At 37.5% G+C, this 24,349-nt stretch overlaps 1 protein-coding gene across 1 annotated transcript in view; it reads right to left on the bottom strand.

Moving 5' to 3' along the window:
• TAFA5 (TAFA chemokine like family member 5) overlaps positions 1 to 24,349 on the bottom strand; it is a 582,521-nt gene that overhangs the window by 283,824 nt on the left and 274,348 nt on the right. Inside the window, exon 2 of the mRNA XM_088455939.1 lies at positions 12,010 to 12,159. Coding sequence (XP_088312065.1) covers positions 12,010 to 12,159 — 150 coding nt within the window. The remainder of the gene's footprint in view (positions 1 to 12,009; positions 12,160 to 24,349) is intronic.

The following is a 24,349-nucleotide window of genomic DNA, read 5'->3' as shown; positions in this document are numbered from 1 at the left end:
GCCCTGCCCCCTCCCAGTGGACCTGTAAATTCCCCATTAAATCTCCCCATCCTGCCCGCTTCACTAGGAAGTGGACAGGATGCAGGAGATGTGCCTACACTTGTATACTGGCCAGCAAACAAAAGATTATGTACTGTATTGTATGCTAGTAATCAGCTCTGTCATGTATACTAGCGATAGTAGGGATGACCACCGGTGTTGTCCATTGATGGTTACCAATGTAGCTATCAATGGTAAGAAACTATTCAATGGATGACCATTGATGGCTTCTCCAACTGATGGTCATCCCTGTTTTTTGACTGACTGGCCCATGGGCCAATCAGAACGTGGCGGTGGGGCTTCACAAGTGCCAGGGGTGGAGCTATGCTCTGTGTTCCAGACCCTTGTTAAAAAAAAAACATTTGGTTATGCTTAGAAATCAATGGAGGGAAGCCATCTATTTCTCCCCCATCAGTGCCAAAAGAATTCAACATTGGCCATAAACCATCAATGATTATGAATCATCAATGGTCGATGGCTATCCCTAAGATACAGGGTAATAAGCTTTGTAATTTATAGGAATCTACAGAAAATTGAATCTAAATTGTATATTAGCCAAATAGCAAAGAGCTGTTTTTTACATTAGCAATCAGATCTGATCATGAGGTCTGTATAGGTTACTTGTCACAGGAATGGACTAATCACAAAGGTGTATTGTGTGTAATTAATCTTCTGGATTAATGTACAGGGTCAATGCTGGCTTAATAGATAAATGGGAACCATTATGTTTTGTGTGTGAATATTAATAGTTAGAATTGGTAATGCGACTCACTTGTGTGTAATGTGTGGATGTCCATTTTGAAATCTTAACCTTAATTGCCAAAACCACTCCCCTGTATCTACAGATTAATAATTGTTGAAAATTTTTCTTGGAAAATAGTTTATCACTAAAGCAAATAATTTGGGAATATGCATTAAATACAGTGAATACTATAGGCAAGTAATACACTTAGCACATCAGTATGTAAAGGTTTGTAGGCATTCAACAAAATTCGTAAAGCTATACAGTACCTCACTTCATTTACTCATTTGTAACATTTACACATTCCACTGTAGACTAATGTTAACTTAAACTACCAGCTACACTAAAACTAACACAGGACGCAAATAATTGTTGCAGCTCTGTTTATCAGTTACCTTATTTCTATGTAATATTTGCTACAGTAAATTGCATATGTAAACCAAACAATGGAGATCATAAACAAGGTGTACACCACAAAATATCTTGATTTTAATCCTATGCACCTTGTTTCTTACATTCTACACCACTACAATTAGAAGTGCACTTCGCTGTACAAAGGGATGGAAAACTCTCCAGATGTGCACTCACATTAAAGCAATTAGGACCATCATTATCATAAAAGTAAACATTTCCATTTTCTCCAAAAACATTGAATGGTTATAGCCTCATTTATGACAATGAGGGAACATTGTAGCTATTCTTATTACATGTGTCTATTTTGTGTGTGCAATTATTTTTACTAATTGCTCAGTGAGTGCATGGAATGTGTAACATGGAAACACAAAAAAGAAGTACAGTATAGGGTAAAAGCCAATGACCACCATCTCAATGATGGTGCAACTTTAAAGTGTTTTTGGGGAAACAAGGAGGACTCCTAAAATTGATCTCTGCCCCATTATCTCATTTCAGTAATCTTCAGAAATGTTTGACCAAATTAGTGTGTAGCATAATTTCCTACTTTCCCAAAATGTCCCGGAGTCTCCCGAAAACCACCTGCACACCCCACACCACCCATCAGTTTCCACTGCCCCTCCGTTGGTGTCCGCTCACCCCTTGTATAAATGGCCAGTCTGGGGAGAGCCGATGATGCAATTTGCATTGAATTGCGTCTTGGCCCCGGCTACACAATGACGGTAATCTTGCCATAGTGTAGTGAGGGCGGGGTTGCAATGACATGATCGCATAGTCACGCCCCCCACTCTCAAAAATGTGTCACGCCCAACCCCTTGCTGGCTGTCTCCTCCCAGAGGAGGCAACCAGATTGTCGGCAAGTTTGGTGTGCAAGTTCCTGCTCCTTCCCAAACAGTGACATTTTACAGTTCCAAACGTATGTATCTTAAAGTATATCTATACACACTTTTGCAAGCTTAGGCATGCGGCAGGTCTGAGGCTGATTATCTATTGTGCAAGGGACAGTTTGCCATTCTTAAATGATCTGCAATGCAGAGAAACTCCTCAATTGTTTAGTATTAGAACCATATGATCATAGATATCCTGTAAATAATTTTTCCACAATTTATATAGGAAAACATTTCACTTCTATACAGATTGCTCAAGTTAGGATCATTGCTTGGCAGTGAATTAATAATGGAAATAGAAAACAAAATAACTGACTTGGAGAAAGATGAATCTTTCTGCAGGTTGCATTACATAATTTGCAATTAAGAGCTAATTTCACAATAAAAATTGTTATTTTGCTACATAATGTTTAATTTATATATTTTTATCGTTTGGCAATTATGATTTTGTTATTAATAAACCAAAGGAGTCTTCAAGATATATATGACTGTATCAGCTACGAGATTCAATCAACTATTCTTGAGCATATGTTAATGTGAATTCAATGACCTTTCATTATATATAATGTACAATATGAATCCTTGACAATATTTATGAGTTATATAAATGATAGCTTCAAAACCCATAGGAAAATATGGTCACAAACATTATGCATCTTAAAGCAAGCCAAGATTTTTATTTTCTCTGTACATTTACAGTTTAAAATATGCTTTCTTAATACTGAGAAATATATTAAAATGACTTTGACTTGGTTAAAAGTGACCAAACTAAGAGCCTGATTCAGTAAGGATCGCTATTACGATCACAACTGCTATTAAGCACGCTGTCTCACTGTGAAAATATGCTAATGATTGACATTGCAATGCCGTCACTGCCAAACTTAAGGAAGCCCACTCTACCTTATACACATCCGTAATATCTGCAAAACATCGAGTGCATTTGGAGCCTCATGCACACTTGCACAAGGCCTGACCTTACTCAGGAATTGCTAACCTCATCGCACGTAGTAAAAGCCCAAGCTGCATATGGCATCACAATAGCTAATTTATGCAATGCCCCTGTAACAGCATTCAAATGCCGACCCCCCACAAAAGGTCACTTGCTGTCAATCACTCTGTAATGGGTCTGCATAGTCATTGCAAATGTAGTCTCGATCACAGTGAAGTGTTTGTGCACTGCAATGCATATGCATGCGCAGAACGCAACAATCGTCCGTTTGCAAGCAGAATCGCAGTTGTGATCGGTAATGAATCAGGCCCTAAGTATCTGAGCTAGATGTATAATATTATAGACAATAGCAGGGAAAGTAATTTTCAGTCTTCGATTAGGATTAAACAGTGTGTGTATGTATGTAAATATATATATATATATATATATAGAGAGAGAGAGAGAGAGAGAGAGAGAGAGAGAGAGAGGGGGAGAGGGAGAAGGGGAGAGTGGAAGATGGAGAAAGAGGCTCCCCAATGGGATGTAATTTAAAATCCCAGCGGTTAGGATGCTTGTGCTTAGAATGCCGGAACCGGAATTCCGACATCAGTCTGAATCCTGACTGCTGGAATCCTGGCGGCAAGTAGTGGGGTTAAGGGGAGTGTTAGGATTAGGGGTTAGGGTTAGCTACCAGGGGAGAGAGTTAGGGTTAGGCACTAGGGGGGAGGATTAGGGTTAAGCACTAGGGGGGTTAGGTTTAGGCACTAGGGGCAGAGGTTAGGTTTGGGGAGGGAGGGTTAGGTTTAGGGGTTAGGATACTTCCCAATAGGTGTCGTTATCCTAACCCTGTCAGGATGTAGGTGTTGGGATTTTGACTCCCGGAATCCCGAGCGCAGACATGCCGTATCCAACCCGTTCCAATTAAGTCTGCCATTACTAATTGGACACTGTTTAATAGCTGTATATATACAGTATGTGTCAAGACACAAAGACATATCACATGGATATTGAAATCTATTGCCTCAAGTGAATGCAATCCTCCTGGCCTCACATATACTGTGGCATGCTTCAGTAGAGGCAAAAAGCTGAGGGATACTCTGGTATGAACAAATATTACCAATTCGGAAAAAAAGAGGTAACAATTGATTGAGTAGACCAGGTGGTTCATATAAATGTCTGGGTTGCACTACATGTGGATATGTGGAAACTGTACCTACTTTCAAGCACCCACATGTGGGTACAAAATATCAAATCCATGAAGTACTGTCTGGCACCTCCACATATGTTGTGCATGTTATCATTTGTCTGTGTGGACTTTATTACATTGGACAGACCTCCAGAACATTTAAAGAATGTATGGCAGTTTGCTGCTCCTCTAACAGGGCAGCATTAGAAGGTGCTGAATCTGACCAGTCACTGGCTGGTGCGCCACTTTAAAAACTTTGAACAACTCCAGTCTGAAATACAAACTAATTTAATTAGTGCCAGCATCCAAGAGAGGAGGTAACTACTTATCTTAGAAAGTCAATGTATCTACCATTCGGATACTATGGGTCTGATACAGAGGTGCACACAGTGGCGATGTCATGCACAAGTGGTTGATGTTTTCAGTCTGTGCATGCGTCCTGATGGTTACCGCTTTAAGATGCAGATCAAAACTGTATGCTGAGAGATTAATTTTCAGTGGATGTTCATGGGTGGTAACATGCGGATTGCTAGCCAGATGTGGGTGTGTTGCTAACAGCAACTGTGGCAAAAGAAGCAGTAGCACTGACACAGGAGACCATGTTCAGATGGTGAAATTACACCTACTATAGGGCTGTTGCAGTCTTTGATGTTGCCACCGATTAGCGCCGTAACCATTGAGCGTCTCAGTAGGCAGATGCTGCTGAGGAAAAAGACGCAGTCAAAGCTGCATCTGTGTACACCTCTGAATGAAGCCCTATAGCTCCTAAAAGCCTTAGCAAAAAAATATCATAGAATACATTGATAATAAGATATAGAATTCACTATAAGACACAGTCCTATCACTATACCGCATAGGGCTGGGAAGATTGTACATTCCAATGTTTATTTATTGAGTTTTCTAAGCATTTATGTTTAGGTGTGCCAGTAATAATATTATTCCAAGCGCAGAGTCTTTTTTCATTCCATTTTGGTGAATCTATACATTGAAATATTCTTTTGGTGTTTAATTGACCTAAGTACCAACTTCCTTCATGGATTCCCACTTATTATGCATGATTAGGATCCATTGATAAACACGTAGAGTGTTCGGTCCCCTTTAATGGTGTATTACACACTATTTTAGTTTCCTGTTTGATATGAGTCAGCATGAAAAGTTAAACCATATTTATGGTAGCCCAATTATGGTTTTGTATACATGCCCATCCACAATGGACACAGTTAGTTTACACATGCTTATTTAATGCTGGGTCCTAGAGTGTTGCCTAGCAAAGATGGATGCACTGATAACCATGTCACTTCTGGCGGTGGGTCTTATGGCTTTCACCTGGACAATTCACATCGGCGGACACCATGGCATAACGGAAGACTGTTTTTGTTATGGCTCAACATGTAGACTTGTTAAAAGGATTGAGGTCTAGGAACGTCAACTAAATGCAGTGAAATGTGCCTCTATGTACCTAGGCTGCCTTTATTAATTATATATGTGCATCTGTGTATGATGCACATTGAAGTTACATTAGATAGATAGAAAGATAGATAGATAGATAGATAGATAGATAGATAGATAGATAGATAGATAGATAGATAGAATAGCTGATGTACCAGGTTTCACCGGTAGACATTCACTTTCTATTTCCATCTCACCACTCCAGTAAGACATTAATCCTTCAACTCTATAGTAATGTATCCCCTCTCGCACTGCTATAGTAAGATATTACCATCCTCACCTGCATCCCCTCTCACACTGCTATAGTAAGATATTACCCTCCCTCACCTGTATACTAACACATTCCACTCCTTCAACTCTGTAATAACATATTTCCCTCCCTCGCCTGTGTTGTAACACATTCGACATTCCCCTCCCTCACCTGTGTAGAAATACAATCCCTCCCTCAGACATGTAATATTACATTACCCTCACTTACACCTGTAGTAATGTATTCCCGTCCCTTAACTCTGGAACATATTAACCCAGCTCACCCCTGTACTAACACATTCCCCTCATCACCTATGTTGTAACACATTCCCTACCCTTACCCTGTAGTAACACATTTGACATTCCCCCCTCACCTGTGTAGTAACACATTCCCCTCCCTCACTTGTACGGTAACACATTCCCCTCCCTCACCTGTATATTATTACATTCCCCTACTATACTGTGTAGTAACACATTCCCTTCCCTCACCTCTATAGTAACACATACCCCACCCTCATCTGTGTAGTAATACATTCCCCTCCCTCACCTCTATAGTAACACATTCCCCTCTCACTGCTGTTGTAACATTTTTTCCTCTCTCAACTCTGAAGTAACACATTTCCTTCCCTCACTATTCAAATAGGGGAGCCACACCAACTGCCAGTGATGTTTGGCAGTACTTGGGATGACAGTTGGTGTTTAAATATTGAACTATGCTACAACCACAACGAGACAATAATACAGAAGATTGCACATTTTAGCCCTTTTCACCCCCTTAGGAATCGAATTTTGAAAAACCTCTTCTTATTGAGTACCTACATCATGAATTAATATTCTCCCTGATTTTCATGTTTCTAGGTCCAGGGATTTGGGCTGAGCGATGAGTAAGTGAGTCAATCAGTTAGTCAGTCAGTCAGTGAGGAAATTCACCCATGACTCACACCAGTGTCACTGTGTGCCCTGTGCACAGACCTCTACTGTATGTAGCCTATCCTATGCAAGTGAACACGGGCCTAAAGCACCTCTCCCCCCACCCCTTACTGGCTGCACACATGGTGCAACGTCTTCTTTTACATTGATGAGGTAAAAAAATAGTTTTTGTTATTTCTCAGCTTTAACTTGTCAGATGGAGATGAAACAAAGTCCAGGTTATTTCTACAGTTTCCATAATGAAATTACGCAGTTTTCATGAAAATGAGATCAGTCATTTTTATGCCAAATTAGAAAAAACAGACAGACACAACAGTCTTATAATATTAGTATAGACCAGGGCCGTAACTAGGGGTGTGCAAGCGGGGCGGTCGCACAGAGTGCAGAACTCTGTGGGTGGCACTTCTACTCACCCACGGTCCCCCTGCATCTGGCTAGTAGGATGCCTGTAACGGCACCCTGCTGTCAAAATCTTTGCAGCAGTGCCGCCTGGAGCATCTTTAGGTCACTTCAGGCGTGCCTACCACTGTCCTTAAAGCACCACTGAGGACGCTCTGGGCATTGCTGTGATTACAGCCAATCGTAGCCCCGCCCTCTCCTCCTGCGCTGGGCACTGGTAAATGTAGTTATGGCGCTGGTGTAGATCATATATATGTGTTTATTTATATATATATATATATATATATACACACACACTAGGGATGTGTGTGCTACAAGTATTATCTATCATAATAATAATAATAATAATAATAATAATAATAATAATAATAATAATAATAATAATAATAATAATACAGGTTGAGTCTGCCATATCCAAAATGCTTGGGACCAGGGGGATTTTGGATATCGGACTACTCCATATTTTGGAATATTTGCATACCATAATGAAATATCTTGGAAATGAGACACAAATCTAAACACAGAATGCATTTATGTGTTATATACACCTTATACACACAGCCTGCAGGTCATTTTATACAATATTTTCAATAATTTTGTGGCTGAAACAAAATTTGTGTACATACATGAAATGTATTTATGTTTCATATACACTTTATACACAAAGCCTGAAGGTAATTTTTTACAAAATGTTTTATTATTTTGTGCCTTAAATAAAGTTTGTGTACTTTGAACCATCAAAAAGCAAAGGTGTCACTATCTCAGTCATGCTAAAAATATTCCGTATTTTGGAATATTCCATACTTCGGAATATTTGGATATGGGAGACTCAACCTTTAATAATAATAATAATAATAATAATAATAATAATAATAATAATAATAATGATAATAATAAAAGTAGTAGTAGTTGTAGTAGTATAAAAAAAATATTGTACTCTCTAAAAGTTACAGTTGATAGGCATGTTTATCTAGCTCTGGAATAATTGAAGTTGCCTATATACATTCAGTAAGGAAAGGCACATTAGTGAACCAATCAATGTACATCTTAATCTATCACTGTAAATCTGTTCTAGATAAACCACCTCCTGCTCAGAGTTGTTTCAGCTACAAAAATACACATTCCGTAGAATTACATTTATAGAGGCCAAAAGGGTTTGGAACACTGTTTTTCTGTTGAATAAATCAATAAATGACCCCAAACATTCCCCTTGCACTTAATGAGGGAAAGAGACATACATTTATTGAATATGCTAATATGGTTGCCATAAAATGACTCCTACATGTCTTTTAAAAAGCTATATATATATATATATATATATATATATATCAACTGTATGTATTTGTATTAGAAAAGAAAGAACATATAGAGCAATGTTTACCCAGTGATTTGGCTGTAGTAGCTAAATGCTTATATTAATTCACAGCATGGACTGCTATGTCCTGCCTTTCTTTAGATGTGACAGCAAAGATCAATGAAACATATATTATTCACCCAATAGGTCAGAGAAGAAAATTGTAGAATTGAGTCCAGGGTGTAGAGAGTAAATTAGCAAAGTGACTCTTGGGGCTCATACTTTTTAATAGTGAGGGAATAAACAGGATCATGTACAACACACATAAAATTATAACATTGGAGCTATTAAAAAACTGATTATAAAAACTGAAGAATAATTATGTATCCCTTAGCAATTGAAATGGGTTAAATTGTTAAACTAAATGCATGAACATTTAATGATAATAAAGTGTGCTATAATTAAAAGTCATTGTGTGATTTCATCATATATAAGTACACAACAAAAGAACTTATAATGAAATATGTATATTATTAATTATGCATAGATTTTATATTCGTGTATACCACTATATTAATTTATTATGTACATGGGTGGTTCAATAAGTAAAAAAACAAGACCTCTCAATGTGTAAAGTTCTCTATTTCATTTTAATTTCCCACCAGGCCAGAGTAGGTAGACCACTGTGCCTCATATCAGAAATACTGTCCCAACATCAGTTGTAAGATAGTGGGGCTGGTGGAAACATGGTCAAAATTTGAGGTGTGTATGTCTGCATCTAAAGAGCACATCAGCAGCTAAAATTCATTGCCAACTTGTAGAGGTGTACGGTCATAATGTCATGTCTTTTTAAATAGGTTTGGTGCACTGCCTTTGATAATGGCAGGACAGACATTTAAGATGAGCAGTGATGCAGCTAACCAAGCACATCCACCACAGATGACAATTTGTGCCGCAATGAAAGTCTAATTCAGGAGAACAGAATAATTTGAGTTAGTGATATTGCCGACAAACTGAACATCTAAGTGGGTACTGTGTACAACATTGTTCATGAGCAAGTGGGGTACAGGAAAAAGTGTTCATGCTGGGTACCGAAGCAAATCACAGAAGTTTATAAATGTAATAGGATCGGATCGTCTCTCCTGCACTTGGTGCGGTACCATGAAGAGGGAGTTCAGTTCCTGCAGCATATTGTTACAGATGATGAAACATGGGTGCATCATGTAACACCGGAGATGAAGCAAGCATCCATGTAATGGAAACACGCATCGCCCCCACCTTCAAAGAAATTCTTACAATGCAAATATAGCAATTCAGGAATTAAGCTATAAGGAGTGTTTATTGGAATATATCCATCTCTACCTGCACATTGGTCAATTATTGGGATCAAAGAAACCTTTATGTGCTTTGCACCATCTTTTCTAAAGTAAGCATTCATGTGAGAATCCACTATATACCTTGCTTTTCACGAGTTTGTGGTGTCTTCTGGAACTCTTGGAAATAGTACCTATTGGAACTTGTTGAGGTACATATCCTTGGAGAGTACTTATATGCACCGATTCTCTCTCCTACATCACCATTGGAACATTTATTTGTGAAATAACCATATATTATTGTGAAAAATATTTTTCTCTGTCTATTTTAGGTGAATGGTCCTATGGTTTGAGGAAAAATTATCACCATCATTATTTGAAGTTGAAAAAATCTGGAGCGCAAGTGAGACTGTTCAATCTTTTTTCTTTGTTAATAGGAAATTATGATGAAATTTATAATGGATATAGAAGTCCATTCATCATCCCTTAATGGACCGTTACACATGCAGAAAACACTAGTTTTTGCATATTTAAGATAGCGGGTCATTCATCATCAGGGGTGTGATAGGACAACCTGATATTCAGCAAATTTCAAAAACATATAGTTTTCAGAGTTTGCCTGCAAGAACAAATGCCATCTTTGGTGGCACATGTTGTCAGAGCCCCGCTCCTTCCTATGGGAAGGAGTTCAGGGGATGCAAAGAGGGATTCGTGCAGATCCCTCTGCCATCTCCTCACTGCCTCCCCTCTCTGCCTCCTCAGGTCACACATGTGCAGAAGCCAGCGGCGGGACAGGTGAGTAATGCAGCTACAGAAGGAGCAGTGCTACTGATAATGGGGACGGCTGCTTTTCAGAGCTGAATTGCTTCGGTGATAAGTATTCCCCACAGAAAGGTGGATACTTAATCATCGGGAGCCATACAGCCCCCGATGATGAATAGACTCCATAGAGAGGTTGATGGAGTATAAGGGGTTAAAAACGAAGAGTAAATTAGTGGATATGAATGTTCACCTTTAAACAAATCTTGGGGCACACTCTCATGAATGTGCTGTGCATGCCTATGAGTGCAACAAGCCTGCAATTCCAATACAGTGGCAATGAGCCAATAACTTCACAAGGTTACATATATAAAAAAGGACCTCTGTGAGTTCTCATAGTCTCAGCTACTTAATTAAATTGAAATGTTCTTTATGTAACAACAATAAGCAAGTTTCTAAACACTGGTCTCAAAGACTAGCCCCAAACAGTCTTTGTAATAATCACACTAATCTTTGCTCTGGAGGCATGGCAACCTTGTCCATTTACTGCTTGTGTGGTCATCTGCAGTGTAAAATGATGTGTACTGTAAATGAATATCTGTCTATTACTGTGACTATGAAGAAACACAAACTGGGCATAGAATAGTTGTGCAACCAAACCAAAGGACTTAAGCCATGCCATATACTGCTTTGTGAGGCTGCTGTATCTCATCAGGAACATATTTACAAGCAATAAAAATGAAACTTCAGTTAACATGACATAACCTGCAAGAAAATTGTAACTTGTTTATGTGATACAAAACTGTCATTTTTCAAACGCAAACAAACATTTTCCCCTCAGAATTAGCATGTGAGGAGGCTTCAGGCTGATACTATTTGGCAATGAGTCATATGCAGTGATCATTTTAATGAGAGACAAAATACTAGAAATAAAAAAAAGAGAAATATTATTCTAACAATGCTGCAAGTGCTTTTTTTTCAACAACATTAACTTTCACGCAGGAGAAGTCACATTAGCCTGAGGGTGGCATTAAAACGCTGAATCTGAACTGGAGCAAAATGCATTTTTAAGAAACTAATCGGGTAGCAGTGGGCACATCTCATAAGCTACATTTTTCATTTGGATTATTCAAAAATGTTCTGAATCCAGTTATTCTGAATTTAAAGAATATTAGAATGCTCCATTAAATGTCTGGCTCACTAGTTTACTCTTTATCCTCATTTGTACAGCTATAACAAAATGCTTTGATACACACTACTAAAGATCATGAACATGTTCAGAAATGCATATACTGTATGTATTATAAATGCTCGTGGAGTGTACATTGTACTGAATCATTTTTACTGAAAATAAAACATGCCATTAAAATCCATTAGCACTTTGACATATACAGATTTTCCAAATAATATATAACACTCTTACCATCTACACAGGCTGGCCTTGCTCTTGTTGTGCCGGCAATCTGTCCTTTTTTACATGCACAGCGAGCTGTTTGTCGGGCTATAGTCCTTCGGGGCTGACTGCTATCTCTGTCATACGTAACAACCTCGCACGTACCTGCAGCCAGTTGACCTGGAAAGAGAGCAGCAACAGGTACCAATGTCAGAGAATGCAATGCAAGCAATCAATTATAGGTAAACAGAGTGAGGCCCAATGCAGCAAAAGCCACTTCTCTACAAATGGGAAATAAGCTGGAGGATATAATCAAAGTGAGATGACATATAATTTTTCTCAGAGCTGGACATGTCAAAACCCAGCAAAGTGATGCTGTCAAGAAAATTGTTATTGGCCTAGAGAAGGAGAGCTGGGTCAATCAGGTCAGAGTTACTTTGATGTGGCTTAGAACGCAAGTAAAACTCATATATTCTTTGGAACTAAGAACACAGTATTTCATATACCTATATATATATATATATATATATATATATATATATATATATATATATATATTTATATATTTAGAGAAACATATGAAAATAAATAGACATGAAAATAAAGGCTGGGTCGCAAATCATCCAATTTATAAATGATCTATTCTACAAGCATTATGTAAAAGCTTACTTTTTTTCTGGCTATGATGCCTGCATTAACATACGTTGTCTTTCAAATGCTATTGTAATTGTGAATCATTAACTTTCCAGGTGTGATATGTATAAATTATGCAGTATCTAATGAAGGTGAAAAACTGTTGTTAATGAAGCAACTGCTATTATTTATAACATCCGCTGGAGATGTAATACAACTGTGCTTTAAACTTTCTTCAGATGCATACTGCTTGCAAATGTGGAAAAGCATTAGCATAATTTTAAATTATAGATTAATTCCTTTGAATGGATATTGAGATTAATCCAATGATATACAAGATTTTCTATGGAATGAAGTGAAATAATATAAAGGCTGGGATGGTTCTCACTATTATCAAAGAAATGTGCAGGGGTAAATGTAATAGCCTGTGTCTTGCAGGCATATACGACTTCCCAGTAAGCCTGTCCGATGTTTTAAAGCAGTAATCATGTAAAAGGCTGAGCTACACCTTACCATTGTGACTTTAGTATTACTCTGGCAATGACAGTCTAGAGGCACCATGAAGCAGTGGTGTATCCAGGTGGTTTGGGCAGGGTACGTGCCCTGGGCACCGTGGCAGGCCTCACAGATGGGAAGGGGCACCGCCTGCCAGGACAGTATACAGGGTGGGCTGGAGTGTCCGCTGCTGACCATCCCGCCGGGTGGTTATGAATGTGCTGCTCTCCTGCATGACTCACACCTTACAGCCCCCGCAATCACTGATCTCCCTGGGTCCTCTGCCTCCTCTGCTCTTACCAGTATACTCTCCTCCATTGATTTGTTAGTGAATGTTAGGCTTCTGACATGTCACTTTATAGCATATAATTTTTTTTTCTAATATATCTCTTCCCCCACAATTCCTACCACATACCAATCACCACCCATTGATTCCCATATAGAGTGCATACACCACATCAATCACAATGCACTATTCACAAGACAATTTGCATGTATACAAGTTATTTAGTCCACAATGTATAACACCATGAACTGATGCAATGCAGTCCCCCCTGTGCAGCTATCACAAAAGGGCAAACAAATAGTGACCAGCATAAACCAAGCATAAAAAAAGAAAAAATACATTAGTAATTTTTTTTTTTACATTTCCCTAATCCTACTGGTGTGTGTTTTAAACTACCCACAGTGTACTTTTGGAATATTTATATTCTCCCTGTGTGGTGAATGTGGTGACTATGAATGCAAAAATTGTATCAATTAATAAACGTTTAATGTCTAATAGGTAGGGTAATATGCATATTTGTTAATTATTTTACCCCCAATTAGGTATTAACATCAGAAGCCCGGCATCAAACCATGCAATGTGATGTCAACTATCCATTGCATCGCAACAATTTGATAGTATAGCTTTTGTGATGGTTATACTTTTGAGCAAAAAGAGGGTGGAGTCTGTGTGAAAGGGGGTGAAGCCTCTTGGCTCCTCTATCCACGTCACTGTGGGGGCATGCCCAGCACTTTCTGAGATGCTGGGCTTCCACCAGGCTCTCCCTACACAGAGAATAGATGTTGTACACATGCACACGGCATCTATTCTCCCCCTGCACACCCACAGTGGTGTATGCTCCCCCTCCCACAGCCAGCTATCAGATGGGCATCGGAAAGCTGCATTTGATGGCTGGCAACCATCAAATTCCTGGTATTTGGGGGTTAGACTAAGATCCTTATGGACTACCTTCTCTCCAAGTCTACTGAGCTTCTCTCTTTCAGGGGAGAAATGAAGAATTCATTCTTCAGAGAATAGCCTTTGGCAATCTAAGGGTTATTGAGAGATTTGTGGCAGTGTGGTTTGGGGCTGGTTTGGGGCGCCCCCAAACCAGCCCATCTATATTTCAATTTTGAGTAGTAATGATTGCATAGTGCATCTGCATCCATTTTTTCTATCTGTAGTACCATAAATCACAGCAAGATAGCACCTCTCATTACACTAGGATGTGCAGTCTAGAGCCATTCCCCTTGTACATTCCATGTTATGTGTATATATGTACACTTTCATCTTGAGATTGCTTCAGTCTAGTCTTGGCACCCCTCCCCCACCTCCCTCTGTTTTTAAGCAGTGAACTACCATCTGACTGCACTTTGGATCAGGCATATTCAAAATTAAGTCCATTTTATATTTATATAGTGTCAGTTTTTTTGGGGGTGAGAAAAGGGGCACGGGGCCCCATGAGCTTTTCTGGCTGGGCCACTTCAGGGCATCACCACTTAACACTTATATTCACATTTTATATCACTTAACTTGTTTGTTTTTTATCTATGTATTTTTTTTACACATTTTATTCCTGAAACACTCTTAACACTGAGTAGCTGCCTTCACACACCTGATGAACTGTTACACTCCACTGTTATTTTTCACCAGTGTGATGCCCTGGGGTGTTATTTAGTTGGGCTAGTTTGGGTGTGCCCTGTGTCCTAGATGTGAGCCCCAAAGTGTTAGGGACTTGCCCAAAAATAGGTGACCTGGGCAGTGGTGGGCAGGCCCATATATTTGGCCAAATATATGCTAACAACCTCTTGTATGACATTTAATTGTAATATATATTTAAATTTTGAGTTGTAATGATTGCATAGTGCATCTGCATCCATTTTTTATGCATAGTCCTATAAATCTGAGCAATATAGCACCTCTCACATTACATTAGGATGTGCAGTCTAGAGCCACTCCCCTAATATGCTTTTAAAAAATGATTATTTAATTCTGTACAGAGTTCTATAGCAATTACCCAGTTTATATATCTATGTGAGATTTATATCATTCTTTTATATATATATATTTTTTTTTTTGGGGGGGGGGCAAAAACCCTACTTAGCCCTCTGCCAGGGAGAGCACTATTTATGCTCAGTGTGGTGCTGGTAGCCTTTGGCAATTAATGTATGTGGCCCCCTTATCATAGAGGCCCTTATCCTGCACTGACCACAATAGGTCTGGTCCCCACTATGACAGGAAGCAGCAGTGCTTTATTTCTGATGGTACCATAGCGGTATGCTGTACCAGTACCTTTTTTTGTTTACATTTTAATTCTTTTATCTGGCTCTGTCAATCCATGAAATCATACGAGAAATTAATAAAATAAGTAAAAGCACAGCACCTTATTTCCTAATTTTGAATTCTTATATATAGATCCAGAAATAGGAAGAAATCAATAAAATTATTTCAGAAATAAATAAGTATCTGAACACTTAGTCAACGTGTGGAAGGTATTACTGTATAAACATTGTATCAACATGACACTTTAGGTGAGTACCGGCATCTCTTTTTCTGAGTACCAGAACTTTTTCCATAGAAGAAGAGCACTATGAAGCACCATCCTGCAGATCTCTATTTTAACACTATAGGCCTCATTTATCAATGAGTTTTATCATTCACAACAAGTGATAGAACATGTTACATATGATAAATGGTGCTCCAGCCAATCAGCTCCCAACTGTCATTTTTCAAACAGATGACAGTTGGGAGCTGAATGGCTGGAGCACCATTATCATACGCAATGAGTTTTATTACTAGTTGTGAATAATAAAACTCATTGATAAATGACGCCCTAAAATCTGGACCAGCCTATGCTGGCTAGGATTGGTTTTTAACCTAACTGGGGATCCCAAACATTGTGTCTTATTGGAAACTCGCCCAGTATATAGTGGTGGTATTTATTTAGGAATTAAGGGAGGTATAGTATTTTAATTATTTATTTAAATCAGTGAAAGATATGGGTGTCAACATTATCAACTACAAAAATGTAGCCTTTATGTCTTAAAAAATCATGTAACTAAAGGCATACAGTAGATCTTATTTCTAAATAGGGCATATAACTAAAAGGTGTGCTTATATTTCCTTATATTCCCTGTCAGCAGTCTTATTGTACTCTACTTGCATGTAAATGCCAAGATCTTTCTCTTCAAGCACATAGGGCCGCAAGAACAAGATACAGTTAGCAAGTTGTAAACTGCACCTTACAGAAACTTTGTAGTACTTAATGAATGGTAAGTCAAAATTGGCCTGTTAAATATAAAGTTCACTAGTAATATTATTAAAACAGACTAGTTCCTGTTTCCAAATAATATACTACATATATCCTACTCACACATATAGCTGAAATGTGTCAGCTAAAATATATTGTGGAAATTGCTTCCTATTATTTAATTTGGCTCTCAATAAAATGGACTAGTTGCTTCTATTGACTGGGCAAAGTTCTGTAATTTCCCAGTTCCTAGAAATTGCAGTCTTTAATGTGATATACAACATTACCCTACAATACTGGACACCAATAAAATGGTCATGATAACTATACTGCACTGCTTCTTGTCTAAATGACATATTGGCAAACAGAGGAACACACTCAGCAGGTCAATCTGCAATAGATCATAAATTGTGACCTATATTTCTGCAGAAACAACTGTTATAAATAATAAAAACACATTGTCGAGTTCATTTTATCTATTGAATCAGCAAATTTTTTTGGGAACGTGGTTATTATAACATTTCCACAACATCTGCAAAATACATTGTTACAAAAGATGCCATGAACCTACTGATCCAAGCCCTTATAACAATCAATCAATCAATCAATCAATTAATCAATATTAAGTACTACTGCAAGACTCATATACACTTTCAGTTCATCCTAATCTGTTGCCCCTTTCTGACAATGCCTCATAGCCTCCTCAAAAACTTTAGTGTAAATCTGAAGATATTAAAATAATACAGATGCTTCAGCAACAGAATGTTATGCCCCATTATAGTAGGCACCACATGATGGGATGTGTGCCTGTCCCATTATCCTCACATGCTCTCATTTGGTCCCTTCTTCAGCTATGTACACCCCAATGCTGGCTCAACATGAGAAGTCATGTAAATTGGCCAGGAACATGCCCCCTTTTAACTATGCTGCCAATCTACATTTTTTTAGAACCACAAGTTATAAAGTCATGACCACTTGAACAGCAAAGCTAGCTAAGTGTACATTGCAAAGCAGCTTGCTTTAATCATGTAAAATCAGTGTTCAACATCCCTTTAAAGATATGAAGCTTGTATGGCAATGGGGACCTAGCAAAAGCCTTTTCAGACTTGCCAACTTCCTGCTGGGTTGAAGCGCAATGCACATGCTTAGATGTCCGTTGCACATGCGCATTGACCAGCAACCTGTCGCTGGCAGTGGCGAGCTACCAGCAAACAGAGGAGGACACTGCCGAGGAAGGGAACTCTGCAGGACCTTGCTGGCCAGGGAAGTTTTGTTTAAAATTGGTGGCATATTAGTTAATAACACTATGAAACTAAACAAAAATTGTATTTGTGTATTTTGTTTGTCGTGTTTGAGGTAGCAAAAAGTAATGTTTTTTTTTTTTCATGAAAAATCTAAATCTTCTGAAGTAAACAAGCTATAATTTGTGCGGTTTCATACAAAAAAATTGAGATAATGATATTGGAATATGGCGCACTGGAACGAGAAAACCCTCAGCAATGAAAGGGTTAATTGGTCATAATTAGGCGTAGTTCATTGAGAGCATGTTGTAAAGTATGCAGAGGTGAACTTAAAAAATTAATATGTTTTTTTCATATGCATCTTTTGCACCAAATACAGGCTTGTGCACTAATATGATGGCCGGTAATAAAGCGGATGCATACAGCTCTATACAGTATATGGGCACATATATGCATTTTGGCTCTGTGCACCTAAAATGGGAACATCTGTGCTTCATTGTGTTCAACTCTGCATTAGGTCCAAGGACATTAAAAAGTAGTTAAAGTGTCAGGAAAGCCTCATATATTCTGTATGATGCAGGCTTGTAAAATTAATAATAAGGAAATGGACCTAACAAACATTATTTTGGTTTGTCTTGCATCAATTCCAACGTTGCCTGCAGCATTCACAAACAAACGTTAACATTATAACGCCTTTCAAAATGCTATATTAAGTACATGCTTACATTACTGCAGTGCAGCTTTCAGGTACGTGATAATCATGTCTCAAAGCTATTTTGAAGCAAGGTCAAATTATCTACGCTCAATGAGCTTTGTTTTTGAGAGCACAAGATTGGCAGAAAACCAATTTAAGGAAGAGTATAGTAGATATATGGCTTTTGACCACGTACTTTGTTCAAATTTAAATAATTTTATCAAGGAAATGTATTCAAACTACAGCATCTGATGATGTAAGCATCCCAGTTCTGAACGTGAAGATTGTGCGAATTTCCCTGAAACTTTGGAACCAGTTTTTAAGTAGGTCATAAAATAAAACTGCATATACTTTACATATCATTATCCTTATTGTTGTGCTTTTCAGTTAAGGATTTGCACCTGCATCTGTGAAGCTGTTAAACTGCAAATTAAACATTAATGTGTCATATGATCAAGTACTTGAACTCTTCAAATGCCAGTGGAGCATGCAAATGTAAAGTACCTTTAATGTTCAATAAGCAAAAAAAAAGTGTTTTTAGAGACTTTAACTATTTTTTTCTTTTTTAAAATATTCTTATTGAATGAAATATGTTCTACAAGCAGTGAATAAAATAAAAATAGCCAATTAATTAATATTTGTAGATACACATTTTCCTGTATCTCTGTAATAGCTTAGACAATCTGGTTTTCATAAGTATCCATCATGCAGATTTACTGTTTTGATAAAGAGAAAATAGAATGAATCCCAAAATTTAAACAAGAATATTTCATTTAGATAGAAAAGTAATTGCATTATACGACCAGTTTTGCATATGCATAACTACATACTAGCTTCAGAAGTGTTGATTGAATTTAATCTTCAAAATTGAATGAAAATATAATTAGTACAACTATGACTTTGTTCTGAGACAAAATATAAAAGGAACACTGATTCCAATAACGAGTGATAGCAAAGCTAAAACAACAAGATGAAAAATATTTCATATATTCTTTTTATTTTGTGCTAATTCTTTCAAGTATCGTCTATATATGCAAAAAATGTTCTATATTCATCTAAATATATGCATGAAGAGTTCACAGTGGGATGCAACTGGAATCTTTTCTCATTTTAGGCAATCATTTAGTACTGAAATCAATGCTGCATATAGGACATATATTTATATATATTAATATAGGTCACCTCATTCTATTACTTGCTCACAGTAAAGCATTCCTTATGCAAATGCTAATAGACAAATTTGTGCTCAAAATTAAATCCAAGTGCTAACACAGTTTTACTGAATATGTCCTTGTTGTATTTACTGTACATCCCCATTTGTGATGCTTCCGAATTTCTATTAGAGTTACCTGACCATCTTTGGAAGTATGGGCCAGATGTACTAAGCTCTGAAAAGTGATAAACTAGAGAATGATAAACCACTAGCCAATCAGCTCCCAGCTGTCATTTTTCAAACACAGCCTGTAACATGACAGTTGGGAGCTGAGTGGCTGGTGGTTTATCACTCTCCAGTTTATCACTTTTCAGAGCTTAGTACATCTCCCCCTATTTATATGTGTGTAATGTATATGTATGTTTTTCACACATGAAAGAAGAAAATATACCTGAGAGAAATATGTAAATTAAATCTGAAAACTAATATTGAAAATAAATATGTGTAACAAGGCAACATAATAGATAAACACAGAGAGAGTTAATAATCTGCAAACCAATTAGAGTTTGACAGGGAAGAAGAAATATTATACCTCTTTCTCCAAGATTTGCAATATTGCCTTGGTATACTGCCTTGAGATACAGGCAGACAGATCTAACACACAAATACTAGGAAGCTTTATTTTTATACTGTGGTGTATGAATGAGCTAGAATGTGCCCCTCAGGGCTATAAATCTGTTCAAACTTTTTACATGTGCACACCTTTAGCCATGCAAGATGGTTTTGCCCAGAAGCTAAATTGCCCATTTTAGCTGGATTTACTCCTAACTGTAAATAGGACCCCTAATGTATAATAGTTTCAGAAATCAAATAACTTAAAGAAATAATTATTTGCAAAAATTAACTAAAATGTTACAGTATGTTAACAAATGCCCGTGCCCAATAGTTTTACGTTAGATGTACTAAAAACACAAGTGTAATGAAGAGTGGATATAAATTGATATACATGCCTGATATTTAGCTAGCCCAATCCAATAATCATTAAACCTGTCGTCTCTTACTCAATGTTGAACTCCTTGAACAACAGGAAGGTCATTTTATTGATAATTAAACAAAGGTCTTAGATGTGCTCTAGAAACAACTTTTAAAGCATGATGTTTGTGAAATAGCTTTAGAATACTAGTTGGGCCTGTTATTGCCACTGGTAATTGTTTTCTTTGTGTGTAGTCTAGAAAGCTTTCTTAAACAGCCTGGAAGGATGGCAACACTGTTCTCATTAATCTTGAAATAAGAGCTAAAAGAAGGAAAAAGTTAATTAAATGTGTAAATAAAAATTAAATGCCTAAAGTTTCCACAAGCATCATAAATATCCACATTTCTGTATACAACTTAAGTTTCACACAAAGATAGCATAGGTTCCCAGATTTAATGATACTTAATGACGAAGAACTCACTATTTAAAAATCCCACTTGCTAATTCCCAGTTGCATAAAAGATTTTTAGTCATCTATTCATAGTTGTGAGAAAACCACTAAGATGCATCTTCTCATTGTTTATTTCCATACAATCAGTTTCCTGTGATTTTTTTTCCATTTAAATGGATTTGAAAACATCCTTTTATCCCTACTAGCTACAGAAGACATGCAGAAAATTATAATCTTCACAACAAGAAAAGGATAATCACTCACTGGCTAATGCACATCTTTGAAAAATGGAGAAATCAGAAGGCCAAATTGCACAGTGAAAAGCAGTTGCTGCCTAATAATTTTCCTATAGTAGATTGTCAAACAAAGGCTAATAGATAACTACAGTAACATGGAGATAACACATAAAAGAATTTGTCATGCTTGTTGCAATAAAATATAGCAGTTCGTGATGCACAGAAAGCTTTTAAGTCATTTCATGCCAATGTGCTTTGCAAAAACTGATATTTCTCCATGAAATCATTTATATAAAAAAATTTTTTCAATATATTTTCCGACATATTTTAAATGTTCCTTCCAAGAAGATGCGTAGCAGCATATAAATAAGTGTTTCCTGCAGCTGAAAAGGTCAAAGAATGCACCAGTCTTTGAAAAAGCAACAATAGAATATACTCGACTGATCAAACGTTTGAATCAAAGTTTTAGTCTTCAGTAGCTCTAAGAACTATAAAGGTGCAAATAAAGTGTGATCTATTTGCTATATGTGTTTGAATTCATTCAATAAAGGTATATTTAAAATAATATAAAATGACACTTTCTATATGCAACAAAACTAGAACAAAACTAGACGTAAATGAATTTATATTTAATAAAACTGTCTATTTAATGAAAATCAAGGACACAATTTAATAATTTGTGGTGTATTTTTTTTCTAAAGCAGATAACATTTAAAAAAATCTAAACTATTTATTTTGGGCAGCACCAAATCTATGACGGTGCACAGATTCAGCAATCCAGTGGATGCATCTTGCTTGGAATTCAAACTGTTTCTTTGTAATAAGTTCCAGACCTTGCAGATTGTGTTCAAGGTGAGAAGAATGTTTTCAGTGCTGTAGGAACAAAGCAATCCCTGGAGTTTATTGTGCTATGGATGCCTGGGAGGGGGCAGGGTGATTAAATTAGGCACAGGGTTTAGGGCAAGGGTCTAAAGATCCGGTTTTGATGCCCGGAGCTACAGTTTTCACTTAATCAGCATTTTCCCCGGGCAGGAAACCATGGGTTAATGTGCGCTAATCCATAGATTCCGTGCAAATTGCTAGCATCTATGGGGTTTCCCCAAACATTGAAATGCAGAGTCTGCATTTTAATGCAGAATTTTTCTTGCAGCTCTAAAAATCCACTCTCTGGGGTTTAACATGTGGGGTTCCCATAGCTAATTGAATTAGGCAGCACATTAGCTGCGGGGTAAACCCAGTGATTAAATGAAATCCCCCCTCTGGTGTGTGAATGCATTGATTTATTGATGTACGGTAAAACTTATGATCAGTAATGTGAAACATTATAAGCTTCTTAATGCTAAAATCCATTGCATAACTCTAGCCAGAATAGTCCATATGAATTCCTACAGTGCCGACAACAAAGTGGACCTTTCAAATCTGAAAAAAGTGTGTCTTACTGTACAAACCAAAATGTAATTGCTAACATTTTTTACTAGACATTTAAGGCAAAATAAAGAGGATAAAATTAGAATGCATATAAATCTGTCTAATGTGCCAGACTGCTACTAATACACTCTTGATCAGTTACCTTCTTCACATAGGCCTTCTTATATAATATAACCAAAACTTAGCTAATAAAGACACAGACAACAAATTTGAGCTTCCATGTAAAACCAAGTTCTAGCTCGGATCACTTTTGGGGTTCCGAGTAGAACCGATTCCCAGCTTGGTTCTACCCTTAAGTTAAGATCTCAAATTTAAAAACCAGATTTGGGCTTTTGGATAGCATGCAAACAGATCCAAATTACACTAGGTTAGCTGTTTTTTTTAATCAATTTTAATTAAATCCAAAACTGAAACTGAACCAAAACATTTGAGGGTGGTTTTGCCAAATCCAAAACATGGGGGTCTTTAGTTTAAAGTTAGTATGGTGGCAGACAAAACAACGGATGACAAACAAGACAGCATTAATTCATACAATCAAACATTGGTGTTCAACTCTCCAAAAGTTAATAACACCCAGATGGGTTTGTGTTAATCCCAGAGAGGGACATTTGCATTGGTCATCACATAACATGAGGAGAGCACACCCAAACTTTGTTAGATTGTTAGACAGCCCGCATTATAGCATCTCCCCCTTGCCCACTTCATAGTGTTTTTCCCTGCATCTCTACCCATCCTGCCATCACCACAAGTCTCCACACATACTTTCAGTAGACATAAGGGTAGAAATATTATAATGTCACCACAAACTCCTCATTGAATACTGACAATCACACATGCCCTTAATGTGGATCTTGCACATTACAATACGGCCTGGTGGCAATGCAGTAAAATATAAGAGTGGCACGGTCGGAGTACCATTATCCTGAATCATAAGTACAACAGGTCTGGTATGTCTGTAGGACACTGGTGACCACTGCTCTTCTCTTCTGCAGCTGGAGACATTGTAATATCCTAGTACATTGTAACACAGCCACATACTCATATATGAGAACACATAAGTGACCAGTAGTACACCATCACCTCTATACTGCCATCTGCCCACAGGCACAGTCCCCACTTCTCCTTCTCCTCCTTGCTTTTAAAACAAATGCAGGACTTGTAGAACAGAAATCCACCCACTCCTGCATTCTCTCAGCTATGGTAAGCCAAAGTATATAGGACTGAATTAATTTAGCCCTGTTAATTTAATGGGGGTTAAAAAGGGTAGTAGCCTCAGGCTCTAACACCTGGGGATATTCAATTCCAGAACCTTTTTCACCCAAGATCCTTTTGAATGCCCATTAAATTATCGTGTTAACGTGCATTACCACATGTAATACATGCTAATTTCATGGAGCTAACAGAGTTTCCTCACTCATTAACATGCTATGTGTCTGGGATTCCTTTTATTGGACTGATCAAATCCCCCCAAAAATGTACATTAATTGCAGTATGTGGTCTGCCTTCAGGGCTAACTAAATAGCTCAGATGGATCAATTAGTCTCAGCTGCT

The sequence above is a fragment of the Taudactylus pleione genome, unplaced genomic scaffold (genome assembly GCF_031769625.1).
Source record: "Taudactylus pleione unplaced genomic scaffold, aTauple2 ptg000041l, whole genome shotgun sequence".
Lineage (NCBI taxonomy): Eukaryota > Metazoa > Chordata > Amphibia > Anura > Myobatrachidae > Taudactylus > Taudactylus pleione.
This window is presented reverse-complemented; position numbering and strand designations above follow the sequence as displayed.